Source organism: Orbilia oligospora (assembly GCF_000225545.1).
Source record: "Orbilia oligospora ATCC 24927 unplaced genomic scaffold scaffold00079, whole genome shotgun sequence".
NCBI classification, from domain to species: Eukaryota; Fungi; Ascomycota; class Orbiliomycetes; order Orbiliales; family Orbiliaceae; genus Orbilia; species Orbilia oligospora.
In genome coordinates this window covers 16370-28848 of record NW_011645636.1, presented here as the reverse complement: position 1 = coordinate 28848, position 12479 = coordinate 16370, and the positions used below count along the sequence as shown (strand labels likewise).

The window sequence follows — 12479 nt, the reverse complement described above, 5'->3', positions numbered from 1 at the left end:
AACAGTGAACCAAGAAAGTAGAAAAAGAAGGGTTCCAAAAAGACAAGTACTAGCCCTAAAACTCTTAGAAAACTTTTAACCACCGATCAGTCCCTATGTAAGCTTTGAGAGACGCTTGAACTCATTGATCAGCCCGTTGGTACTTCCATCATGGGCAGAAACTGTCGAATCATCTTCCAATTCTTTGCCGATTTTTTCTATTTTGTTATCAGCACATGCCCACGTTTATAAGGGGGGGGTGGATTCTAAGACTTACTAGCGAGAACTTTGCCAAGTTCGACACCCCATTGGTCGAAGGAATTGATGTTCCAAATCTACAGGAAGCAGGTAGTTTCTTAGAATCTGAAACGACTATTTTGGAACTTGTGCAACTTACTGCGCCCTCTGTGAATGTGACGTGCTCGTAATAAGCGATAAGCGCACCTAAGGCGCCAGGGGTGATCTTCGTGGCTAAGATGCTGGTTGTTGGGCGGTTCCCGAGGAAAACCTTGTGGGGTACCAAGTCCTCCGCGGCACCCTCATTGGCTACCTCCTCCGGCATTTTGCCTACCATAAGAGCTTCTGATTGGGCAAAGAAATTTGAAGCAAGCATCCTATTAAAATCATTAGACCTCTACCAATTGGGATGGTTAGAGAAGGGCATTTTTATACCTCTGGTGTTTGTTACTTTCAACAGGGTTGTGGCTTTGGGCAGCCAATATGAAATCAGTTGGGATCATTTTTGTTCCCTGGTGAAGCAATTGGAAGAATGAATGCTGGGCATTGGTACAAGGCTCCCCGAACAGAATAGCTCCTGTTGTATATTTGACATACTCGCCAGTTCTAGTGATCGCCTTTCCGTTGGATTCCATAGAAAGTTGTTGCAAGTAGGCAGGGAATCGATGGAGATATTGGTCGAAACTATATACAATCGTCAGTAATCATGAAATTGCGGCTTGTCAAGAATGTTAGCCCTTACGGAGCCACGAGATGAGTTTGTGCGCCGAAAAAGTCGCTGTACCAAACGCTTAAAAGACCGCCAATTATCGGAATGTTTTCTGTGACCGGGGCCTCGACGAAATGCCTGTCCATTGCATTTGCTCCGGCGAGGAATTCATTGAAGTTATCGAACCCAATATATATAGCAACCGATAACCCGATAGCAGACCAGACGCTGTATCGTCCGCCAACCCAAGATTCAAAACCGAACATGTTTTTGGTATCAATACCAAAGTTTGCGACCTCCTCGGCATTGGTTGATAAGGCTACGAAGTGTTTAACAATAGCACTTTCTGGGGCAGATTCCAAAAACCAGGCCTTTGCAGTGTTCGCATTAGTGATGGTCTCAGCTGTGGTAAACGTCTTGGATGCAATAAGGAAAATGGTTGTCTCCGGATCACACTGGTTAAGCGCTTCAACAACGTGGGTGCCGTCTATATTGCTGACGAAGTGAAGAGTTATGTCCCTACTAGCGTATGGCTTCAAAGCCTCGGTGACCATCACAGGCCCACTTTTTTGAAAGTAGGAAAAGAGCGAAATTGTCAACAGTTTCGATCAGAGAAAATATATGCTGGGAGAGAGACCCTTACAGATCGGATCCACCGATGCCAATATTTACCACACTTTTTATCTTTTTGCCCGTGTAGCCAGTCCAAGACCCACTTCGTACCTGCTCCGAAAACTCCTTCATGTGCTCAAGTACGTCCCTCGTATCTTCTACAACACTCTTGCCGTCGACCTGCATCGGCTTGTTCGAAACATTTCGGAGGGCAACGTGATAAACGGCTCTTTTTTCTGTGAAGTTAATCTTGTCTCCCGCAAACATTGCGTCTCGGAGTTTTTCAACCCCAGCCTCTCGAGCGAGATCTGCTAACAAGCCAAGAGTCTCATCGGTGACAAAGTTCTTGGAGAAGTCAAAAAGAATGGCATTTCCGTCAGCCGTGTTCTTGAATGTGCGAGAGAATTTGGAAAAACGCTGGGGATCTTTGGCAAAAAGATCTTTGAGAATCAATAGTTTCCCAGAAGCAGCGTGGTGCTCCTGTAGGGCCTTCCAGGCGGGTAGGTCTGATGCTTGAGCGAAAGACATGTTGAGGTATATGTTGGAGGGCGTAGAATTAGGTAGCTCGCTGAATTGAGGTGGAGAGAGGTTCTTTGGGTTCAAAAGACTGGATAGGGTTCAATTTGGAGCCTAGGAGCCAAAATAGGCGTACTTGCGGTGGTTTTAAGTGCAGCTGTCCCTAGGGTGTTCGATTCTCGACGTTCTGTGTAGCTGTACAGCTGAGTGGATATCGATAAGGTGAGGGGCAGCACAGGTGGGGGACATGTGTGTACCTAATTTTTCCGGCGGGAACGGACGGATGATCACTAAACCCAACTACCTACGTACGGAGCACTCGACCCCCAGTTCAATTGCCTTGAGGATACCGCCCGATCAATAACCAGTCCGGACAACCACCGAAGTCGGGTCGCATTGACATTGAAACTAATGTCCCTTCGACGTCATTTCGCACTAGCCACACGCACATGCATCTGCACACAATAGGTTTATGCATGGAGCTTAAGTGGCTAATGAATTGTCACATGCAGACGTCGTTTTCGGTAAAGTAGCAGGAGCAGTCTCGTAACAACAACATCAACAACAACAACAATAATTGCGGCGCAGCCACAGGCTCCGAGCAACAACTCACATACACAGAAAAACACGCGTTGAACCGGGGAGAACTGGAGAAGGCTTTGTCGACTTGGACCTCCGAATGAAAGGTATCTTGGCCATAACTACTAAGAAACATTTCAGCTTCTCCTCCTCACCGCCATATTCTCTATTCAACTCCCATTCGTCATGTCTAGCGCCGGTGCAAAGCGGTCTACTAGGTTTATCACCGACATTCTCTTCATCGCAGCAGCTGTATGTGCTTCTTTATTTTGGTGTCCCTTTCCTAGCCGATATCACCGATACTCTGCTAATAAATCCAAACAGCAACTATCAGCTTATTTTCTAATCAAATATGCTATGCGACGTTTTGACCCCGAGGCTGACCAGAAAGAAGAAAACCGTAAACGAAGTTCTGCCATCCTCCGTAGGCTCGACAATGCCGATGCCGACGCCGGCACAAAAAGAGATGTCAAAAGAGCGGATCTAGCACTGAGTCCTTATGAACAAACCATTGCTATGGAGGTGGTTGCGCCTGAAGATATCCACGTTTCTTTCGAAGGTATCTGAGTGGAAAATATTGACATTTTTGGGAGTCATGCGGGCTAACGTACTACATTACTTCACCACAGATATTGGCGGCTTAGGCGATATTATTGAGGAGCTCAAAGAATCAGTCATATATCCACTCACTGTGTAAAAGCACCCTTTCTAAGACAAAAGTGCAAAAGTAACGATGCGCTAATTTGTGCCTAGGCCTCATTTGTTCTCTGATCACTCATCACTCCTCTCTGCGCCCAAGGGTGTCCTGCTCTATGGGCCACCCGGTTGTGGTAAGCTCGCAAACCATCATATTGTATCCCCTAACAGTGAAAATGAAAAACTAATCATTCGAGCAGGCAAGACTATGCTTGCAAAAGCGTTGGCCCATGAATCCGGTGCCTGTTTCATCAATCTCCATATTAGCACACTTACCGAAAAGTGGTATGGTGATAGTAACAAGCTTGTGGCGGCTTTGTTTTCCCTGGCTCGGAAACTAGAGCCTAGTATAATATTTATTGATGAGATTGACGCTGTATTGCGCAGTAGAAGCAGCTCGGATCACGAAGCCAGCACCATGGTTAAAGCAGAGTTAGTAATTAAGATCTTGAGAAGACACCTTAATACAGGGCCAGAACAAGCTAATAAATGAATGGCGCCTACTTAGATTCATGACACATTGGGATGGACTGTTGTCCACGGTGGACCAGCGCCCACCGCGTATAGTCGTGTTGGGAGCCACGAACAGAATCCAGGACATCGATGAAGCGATCCTCCGACGACTCCCGAAGAGATTTGCAGTCTCTTTACCAAATGCTGAGCAAAGGAAACGCATACTAAAAATTATTCTCAAGGACACAAAGCTTGACGTGCCGGAGGGCTTTAGCCTTGATGATTTAGTGAAGCGGACTGCTGGGATGAGTGGGAGCGATATGAAAGAAGCCTGTAGGGATGCCGCAATGATTCCCATAAGAGAATATATCAAAGAAAAGAAAGCCAGTGGTGAAGAAAACTTGTTGTGTGTAAAGCCGGAGGAGGTTAGGGGGGTTAGAAATGAAGACTTTTTCCGGCGCAGACAAGGGAGTTCATATTCGAGTACACAAGATAGATTAATTGAGAGTTGAATCGCTATTAAATTGAAGGGGAGAGTTATTCAATGCTGGTTCTTCGTTTCTTTTTATTATGTAACATATATTAATTAGATTCACCAAAGATCCGAACCGCTGGCCAACCCTGTTATGTTGTCCGTTCTGTATTACCGCATTGCCTTGAATACCGTGATTCCTTATATACCTTGGCGCTTCATCTCGAGAACGGTACTAACCATTCGTTTGAAGCTTTCCTTGAACCGTCGACGGAACCGTTCTCTCCTCAGTCTCTTCTTTTTCACTCCAGGTCGTTCATAAAACCTCTGCGCGTTTGCATCCCTGATGATAGAATTTTCGGCGCATATCCGTCTAAGCTGCATAAATGCTCCAGCGACATCACCCCCTCGAACAGCGATGCTCCTGCCAGCAGTAGAACCAAGTCTTGGGGGTAATTTGGAGTGGTAGGAAGGTGGTATTGTTGGAACAGGAGATTCTACAGATGTAGCGGAGTTTGAAGTCCAGTCCATAGATGAAACCTTATCTAGAGGTTGGGCGGAATTGCTTTGAAGTCGGACGATGGAAGTTGATATTTGAGTAGTGTGAGCTAGAATTGGGCCGCATCTTCGAGAAATTGAATAGTTTGGGTTGCCAATTGAGGCCAGTCGTAGGGGCAGCCGGACAGCTAAGAAAGTGCCACGGAGGGCGGCGGACATGATGTAGTTGGGCCTGAAGGAATTATCAAGGATAAACGGGCGGGTGGGTAGGTAAGTAGGTAGGTAGGTTCCGAGGCCGTGGTATCTGTGTGTGGGGCATGTCAAATATAATAATTTTATGTACCCGACGGTACAGTCTGGCACGAGACAAATAATTTTATGTTGTTGGAAATTTCCTGATTAGGCAATATAATTTGTACTAACCCGATATAGGACACAATAACACAGCTAGAGAGCAGCTATGGACAGCCTGACATCGCGGGTCAATCTAGCGCGTGGCGTGAACAAAACAACTTCAAACTTTCTTCACTCCATCAACGCTTCCATCACAATCTCAAACCCCAAGCAAGATGTACCCATACAATCGTAAGCCGCTACCGCCGTTTGGGCCTTTACCTATCCCCCTGCTAACAGCATATTTACCTTGGAGCAGAAAATGCATACGGACGGCCCCCAATACAGGCCCCTCCAGGCATTCAGATGCCTCCAGGCTTTGGCTTCCCTCCTGGCTTAAACCCTGCCGGCTCCGGCCCTCCAAATTTTACAGCACCTGGTGCACCCGGCAGCACCCCTCATGCAGCACAAGCTAGTGGTCCTAACCGTCAAGGCATTCCTGCCTTCACGCCACCTGCCAGTCTCCCGAACATTAACTTCAATGCTCCGATCATTAGGCTGGGGACAGCATCGACAAAACAACAACCATTACCTGGTGGATCATCGCACCAACAGTCCCCAGGTCTATCACACCCTCCTCCAAACTCAAAGGCCCCCCTTAACCAAAATTCGAATTCTTCCACGAGGGAATCTGCCTCTGGATTTATCCCACCGACTATTGAGGAACAACTAAAGTCGGTTTTTGTAGGGTCGCTTCCTCCTTTTCTAGAAGATCAATGGATCGAACGAATTCTCAAGGTTCTTACGCTTCCACCCACTAGATAATAATCGGACCTTTGCGAATTATTTTGTTTGCTGACCGAAACTTCAGGCCGCAGGCCCAGTCCGACGATGGATACGAGTATCTGATGAGGGGGGGAAACCCCGAAATTACGGGTTTTGCGAATACGAGACATTCGAGGGGGTCCTAGCAGCTCTTACCGCCATCCACGAACTGAGTATCATACACCCAGACGATCATGACAAGACCTCAAATATATCAGTGTGTACTTCTCCCGAAATATACGTTGCCGCTTGATCATCTGACCCCCTTTTTGTGATAGGTGACTAACGATGACCGTGCGGACGACATCCTCGACAAACTAAAAACCCAAGAGGCCACTGATGCTGCAGATGGAGGATCGAGCGCTGTGGACAAAGGTTCCCGGTACGAGTCTATTCGTCTCGCTATCAGTGGTATAATTTCTGAATATTCCGACCCCGATCGCCATATAGACGCGAGACAGCAAGAGAAAACCGGGAACGGTGACAAAAACCAAGACTCTACTGATGACGACTTGAATAAAACAGACCAAGGGCAACCCGAGGTCGTAACGATATCCCTGACTATAGATGATGAGCTGGCAGACATCCCTGCAGACATGCGGGAAACCGTTTCTAAGGAAATAGCGGCTTTCAGAGAGCGCTCGAACCGGAGAGACGTTGAAAGGATAAAACGGGAGGAAGAAATTGAACAACAAGAGCGTGACCGTATTTCCGGGGGGCGGGGCTATCGATTCGTTTCTCCACCGGCTTCTGCACCGACTGGCCCATCTGCCGGGCCAAACTCTATACCAATCGGCCCGTCAAGGTTGCGCAACGACATACCGTTCTCCGCCCCGACGGGGCCCGCTGCCCAGTCAGTGAAGTTTGTAAACGGATCAGCTAGCCGTTTACCTCAGGAAGATGAGGATTCTGATGCGTCAGACTCTGAACTTGAGTTTCGCCGAAAGCAAAAGAAGACTCGCGAGGTTGATGCCATATTCCTGGACCACGAGCGTCGCTGGTTAAACCGTGAGCGGTCACGCACATCTGCTATCGAGCGAGAGTCTGTAAGAGACAAAGAAGATGTAAGGAGAGAAGAAATAGAACGGGGTGCCATGGCTTTGCGGCTTTCGGAGTGGAACGATGATGTTGAGATGGACCGCCGGGTAGAAGACTACTATATCGATCGGTCACTTTGGATAAGAAATAGGGCCCAGTTTCGATCCCGAGAGAAGGAAATGGATACACGGGACAGGGCGGCGGAGGAGCGTTTACTAGATAGCGAGAAAAGAGCGTCCGAAGCTAGAACTGTTGATTCATTGCGCGAAAAGGTGACAAATAAGGATGAACAGGTTTCTGGAAAAGAACCCCAGCAGCCGCGTATCAAACTTTCTCTAGGGGCTTCGGTGCGCAATAAAGCAACTGACTTAACAAGGCCAAGGCGTACTGTGGCCGACATAGAAGGGCTCTTGGAGGACGAAGAAGAGGACAGTTCGAAAACAAGGAGGGTTTTGGTCCCGATTCAATACGAGGATAGTGTAGGCGCGGATGATGAATCAAGAGAAGAGCTTGTCAAAGCGCTAGCACAGGAGATACCATCCGACAAAAATGGACTCTGGAACTGGAAGGTCAATTGGGAATTTGTGGATGATGCTATGATAAAAGAAAAACTGCAACCTTTCGTAGAGAAGAAGATTGTTGAAGTATACCCGATACCATCCTACCCCATCCGCTACCGGTTGAAATCCAACTAACAATTGATGCATAACTATAGTATCTTGGAGTTCAGGAACAAGAACTTATTAATTTTGTTCTGGAACACATCAAAAGGCGAGGCTCTGCTACAGACCTTGTAAAGGAACTGGAGATGGTAAGTTTTTTTCCTAGGTAGAGTACTCGGCACCCTAACTAACCCGGTCCTCCCCTGTGACAGGCATTAGATGAAGATGCTGAGGTATTGGTAAAGAAAATCTGGCGAATGTTAATTTTTTTCTCTGAAGGAGAAAAACGAGGTCTCGTTACATGAAGGGCTATCCGTCTACCTAGGCACTTACTTTAGGTATCCGGGTATTTATCAGATATCGCTTGCCCTTCCCCTCTACCCCCCGTTCCCTTTCTTCCCTTCTCTCTCCCCTCTCTCTCTTTCCCCCCTCCCATATATGTGTATCACAACAAAATCGAGGGCGGATCGCATGTGATAATGATATACAATAAATCGCCCTTTCAATATGCATCATACATTGATCCATGAAATCCGTCAAACGTCTCAGTAAATCAATATCAATATCAAGGTCTTTCTGGGGCACTGAAATTTGCGGTAGAATCTGAAAAAGGCCGGCCATAGAAAGTATGTGCTGGATACCTATACATTTCCACATTAGTCAGGTGTAATAGTTGTTTGTGCTTGTGCACGCTCGTGGGGTGAAATGGGTACCGCCGCCGCATAAAACGCCACAGTTTCGAACAAAACCATCCCCAGAACCCACATTTGACATCAACCTGTCTCGCGCACCAGCACCGGCTGCCCATTCCGCACCTCACCAAAACGTAAGCCCAACTGTGCCCTTTAATGTTTCGTCGCCATCGCCCAAAAATATCCCTTCGCCTGGCCGTCGTCTTCATACTCTAACTACCCCCGACACCCACCATATTGATCTCCAGAATATCCAACTTTGGGCAAAAATGATGATGGAGATGGAAGAAGGGACAAACGCCCCACCCACGGCCTCCTCGAATCTCCAAGGAAGCGCACAATTCGCGACAACTCAGAGCACGAGTCACTCGGGGTTCCGCAGGTAAGAAAACCTCAATCCCAATCGGGAGAGCACAGCATCCAGGTCCACCGCCCCCCCCCCGAAGCGCCTCTGTATCCACAGACGGCTTTTGCATACTCGACCAGTTCAAAGAATATAATGTACCTGGGTTCGGTATTGCATGGCTTGCCCGATATTAATGCTAAACGGAGTACTTCTCAAATAGACAAAGGGCATCACGAGCTTGTGAGGTATGCCCTTCCGGATTCAATATCCAATTCCTGATCTCACGACCTCGATTCTGGGTTTGCTGACTCCGCCATATTTCACAAGACGTGCCATGCACGGAAGGTAATTGGCACCCCTTCAATCAGTAGTACCAATGTCCTTGTGATTAATTGAAGCCTATTCCTTGATTCCCCATATCGATCGTTTTGTACCGCACTCTTTCTTTCGGAGGTGTGCATTACTATCCCCCATTCGAAAGGACGAAAGGATCCCTCGATGATCACCATGTAGTGATGGCAGAAAGAAGACAAACAGACTAATTGATAAGATAGGTTCGATGCGATGCCGCCAGCTTGGGGGTACCCTGCACCAACTGCGTCGCGTTCTCTATCGAATGCAAGATCCCCACACCGAAGAGAAAAAAGGCAGCGCTCTCGGAAGCAAAACAAAAAGAAGATGAATCGCAAGTCAAACTCAATCAGTAAACCCTTCAAATTTTATGGACTACGCCCGTCTAACGTCACTCTAGAGACTCTAAAAGTGCGTCTCCTGGAGCCGCACCAAGGGTTGTTGTCGGTGATCAGCCACCATATGAAGCAGATGAACCGTCTCTTTCGACGATCACCCCGGATTCTCTAGCTGAACCCGAAGCCAGCCCTTTTGTTCAGTTTCTAAAGCCTAAGTTCGCTCGCGCCCCCATTAAGGACGCAGGGCGAGTTGCTTACTTGGGTAGGAACCCACCTCGAACTCTTGGGTGAATTCGTCTAACACGGGTGCCACTTTTGGAAAACATAAGGAGAATCATCTAATCTCAGCTTGCTGGTGCACGACAGACACGGCGCCACTGATGTCGTACATTACCCCCTGCCAGAGAGCATTAGAGGGGCCCGCGCCCAGCTTACGGAGCTTGATAGCGAGGAAATTGACATTCTCAACAGAAGAGGAGCATTTTTGTTGCCACCAAGGGCGCTTTGTGATGAGTTGGTAGATGCTTTCTTTCGCCATATCGCTCCTATCGTCCCCGTTATCAATCACAACAGGTTTATGCAACGGTATAGGGACCCCGCAAACCCCCCATCCCTTCTTTTACTGCAAGCGGTGCTTCTTGCGGGCTCTCGTGTCTGTACAAACCCAGCTCTCATGGATGCGAGCGGTTCTACAACGCCGGCCGCTTTAACGTTCTACAAGCGGGCCAAGGCTTTATACGATGCAAACTACGAGGACGATCGGGTAACCATAGTACAGTCGCTTATATTGATGGGGTGGTATTGGGAAGGCCCGGAAGGTATTTCGCGGAATTCAAACCCGTTAAACACTTGTTAACTGAATTGTCAGATGTTACAAAAAACGTTTTTTATTGGAGCAGAGTCGCTACGGTTGTTGCACAAGGTTCTGGAATGCATCGGAGGTATGTTACGCCCCTAGCTAGGAGCTCCTAGGAAACCCGTTGCATTAATAGTTATTTCTCTTTGCTATTAGCGTAGAACGTTCCCAGCTCAGCAGGGCAGATAAGAGAATATGGAAAAGGATCTGGTGGACATTGTTTACGCGCGATAGATCTGTAGCTGTTGCGCTCGGGCGCCCGGTTCATATAAATACAGATGATTCTGATGTCGAAATGATATCCGAGGATGACTTTGATGAAGACGAGCCAGGAGCTTCCGTGGAATACAAGCCGAATCCGCTCCATGTAAAGTTTTTTCTTCATTACGTCAAGCTCTGCGAAATCATGGGATTGGTACTTTCACAACAATACTCTGTCGCCCTCCGTACTCGCAGGCACCATGTGATCGATCTCACACACAGTGATATGGCATTGGCAGATTGGATGATCAACCTGCCGGAGGAGATGAAGTATCATATGAACGATGTCCGAAGGCAAAATTTTTGGGCAGCTCTCCTCCACTCTACATACTAGTAAGTTTAATCACTCAATCATATCTATCGCAAGCTCTTACGTTAGTAATCAATATAACCATAAGCTTACCCTCGAAAAAAAAAACTAGTACGACTTTGTGTCTGTTGCATAGAGCGCATATGCCACCGGCTACCCTCCCCGATTCTGCTCATCTTAACAATACCATATCAGGGTACCCATCCCGCAAAATCGCCTTCCAAGCAGCAGCCAACATAACAACCATCATACAAAACCTTAGGGCTCATGATGAATTAAAATATTGCCCAGCTTTCATGTACGTCCAGCCAACAAACGAACAAACGAAAGAAGAACCTACCACGGTTGGCTGATCTTATCACCAGTGTTTATAGTTTGTTTTCAGCATTGATAATGCAAGTGTATCAGGTTCGTTCCTCGCAACCTGCGATAGTTGCAATAACCCAAGACAGGATGAAAGTATGTATGGAAGCTTTGAAGGAAGTTTCGAAGATTTGGCTAGTTGCGAAAATGGTTTACACTCTATTTGATTCTATTTTGGGGAACAAGGCTCTGGAGGAAAGATTGGCCAAAACTAGTGGGTACCGCCGTTCTGGCGACAAAGCGAGACGCAGCGACGCCTCAAGCAGAAAAATCACGGATACGGCTTCAAAGAGGAAATTCGAAGACATCGATCTCGGAACCATTTCAACAGGGCCAACTCCCCAAATGTCCTACGAAAGGTCACGACCACAAACCCCCACGGTCTCTCCAGGTCTTAAACAGCAACAGAGCATCCGCCAAACAACGACCATCCACGGCCATAATCTGCAACATCCGTTTGGTGGCAATTCACATACAGCCTCAACGAGTGCGGATCCTCATAATGTTCGTTCATACCATCAACATGCTTCTGGGTTTCTTCCAAATATTGGAGTCCCCGCAACGCCACCTGATTTTTTCTTGGTAACAAAATCCTCACCGCCAATATCTCAGGCTTTATGGGAAAACTTCCAGCCAAATCAACTGTTTCCGGAGGAGTCAGGAAACAGTGGCCTCGAAAACATCCCTTCGAACCATGACACCACGCCTCAGCCGCCTAAATGCTCTCTAGTAGATGCAACCTCTCAGTCATTCGCGAGCTCTCTTCAAACCCCCCCCCTAAAGCCAAAAGAAACTACCCATCTGGCCAATAGCCCAGATATGCAAATTGATTCTAGCCACATACACAATGGTGATCTTAATCACAGCTCCCTTTGGGCAGCAAACTTGGACGTCGATACCTCGATGGACTCACCTGATGACTCTTGGAGTAACAGTAGCTCCGGCCTCGCGCAAAGTGCACCTACAACGTTGAATGTGGAGGACTGGTAAGAAATGTTATGCCTAAATAAATATCGGACTATGTTAACGGCAATACGTTAGGTATCAATTTTTCGGCCTTAGTGCTGGTTTCGATATCAACCAACTTGGTCTAGGATCATCAGGAGGTTAAAGGCTGTCAAACTACCTAATGTGTTTGTGGCACTGGAATAGGCCCGACTATATTCAACTTTTTAGGGGTGCAAGCCACCCGCGTCAGCGGAAACTTGGGACACATATTCCAATTTATTTAGGCCAAATTCATTATTCCTACACCGGCCTCTCCAGTATCATGAGAATAATATCCTTAAAACCATTCCCACTTCATGCGCTGTGCGTCTGCGGCCCTCTAATAGCTCAGTACCTAACGCCGGT

The 12479-nt window shown here is 47.4% G+C and overlaps 5 protein-coding genes across 5 annotated transcripts; 3 read left to right on the top strand and 2 right to left on the bottom strand.

Annotated features, from left to right (window-relative positions):
* Window positions 1-93: 93 nt before the first annotated feature.
* Window positions 94-2065, bottom strand: AOL_s00079g9 (uncharacterized protein; the record flags this gene model as incomplete). The annotated part of the gene is made up of 6 exons (XM_011123884.1): window positions 94-197; window positions 257-314; window positions 377-593; window positions 652-900; window positions 959-1489; window positions 1569-2065. 6 exons carry the CDS (start codon window positions 2063-2065, stop codon window positions 94-96), a joined length of 1656 nt encoding a protein of 551 aa, XP_011122186.1.
* A 753-nt stretch (window positions 2066-2818) lies between these two features.
* On the top strand, window positions 2819-3821 carry AOL_s00079g8 (uncharacterized protein; the record flags this gene model as incomplete). The annotated part of the gene is made up of 5 exons (XM_011123883.1): window positions 2819-2884; window positions 2957-3191; window positions 3262-3325; window positions 3386-3462; window positions 3529-3821. The coding sequence occupies 5 exons, from the start codon at window positions 2819-2821 to the stop codon at window positions 3819-3821; spliced, it is 735 nt and encodes a 244-aa protein (XP_011122185.1).
* A 19-nt stretch (window positions 3822-3840) lies between these two features.
* On the top strand, window positions 3841-4293 carry AOL_s00079g7 (uncharacterized protein; the record flags this gene model as incomplete). The annotated part of the gene is made up of 1 exon (XM_011123882.1): window positions 3841-4293. One exon carries the CDS (start codon window positions 3841-3843, stop codon window positions 4291-4293), a length of 453 nt encoding a protein of 150 aa, XP_011122184.1.
* A 161-nt stretch (window positions 4294-4454) lies between these two features.
* On the bottom strand, window positions 4455-4970 carry AOL_s00079g6 (uncharacterized protein; the record flags this gene model as incomplete). Its single annotated transcript, XM_011123881.1, has 1 exon — window positions 4455-4970. The coding sequence occupies one exon, from the start codon at window positions 4968-4970 to the stop codon at window positions 4455-4457; it is 516 nt and encodes a 171-aa protein (XP_011122183.1).
* A 350-nt stretch (window positions 4971-5320) lies between these two features.
* AOL_s00079g5 (uncharacterized protein) lies at window positions 5321-12237 on the top strand (the record flags this gene model as incomplete). Its single annotated transcript, XM_011123880.1, has 14 exons — window positions 5321-5336; window positions 5404-5882; window positions 5956-6126; window positions 6188-7591; window positions 7663-7758; window positions 7822-7848; window positions 8283-8683; window positions 9399-9598; window positions 9666-10154; window positions 10205-10277; window positions 10349-10786; window positions 10876-11061; window positions 11129-12112; window positions 12189-12237. The coding sequence occupies 14 exons, from the start codon at window positions 5321-5323 to the stop codon at window positions 12235-12237; spliced, it is 5013 nt and encodes a 1670-aa protein (XP_011122182.1).
* Window positions 12238-12479: the final 242 nt, after the last annotated feature.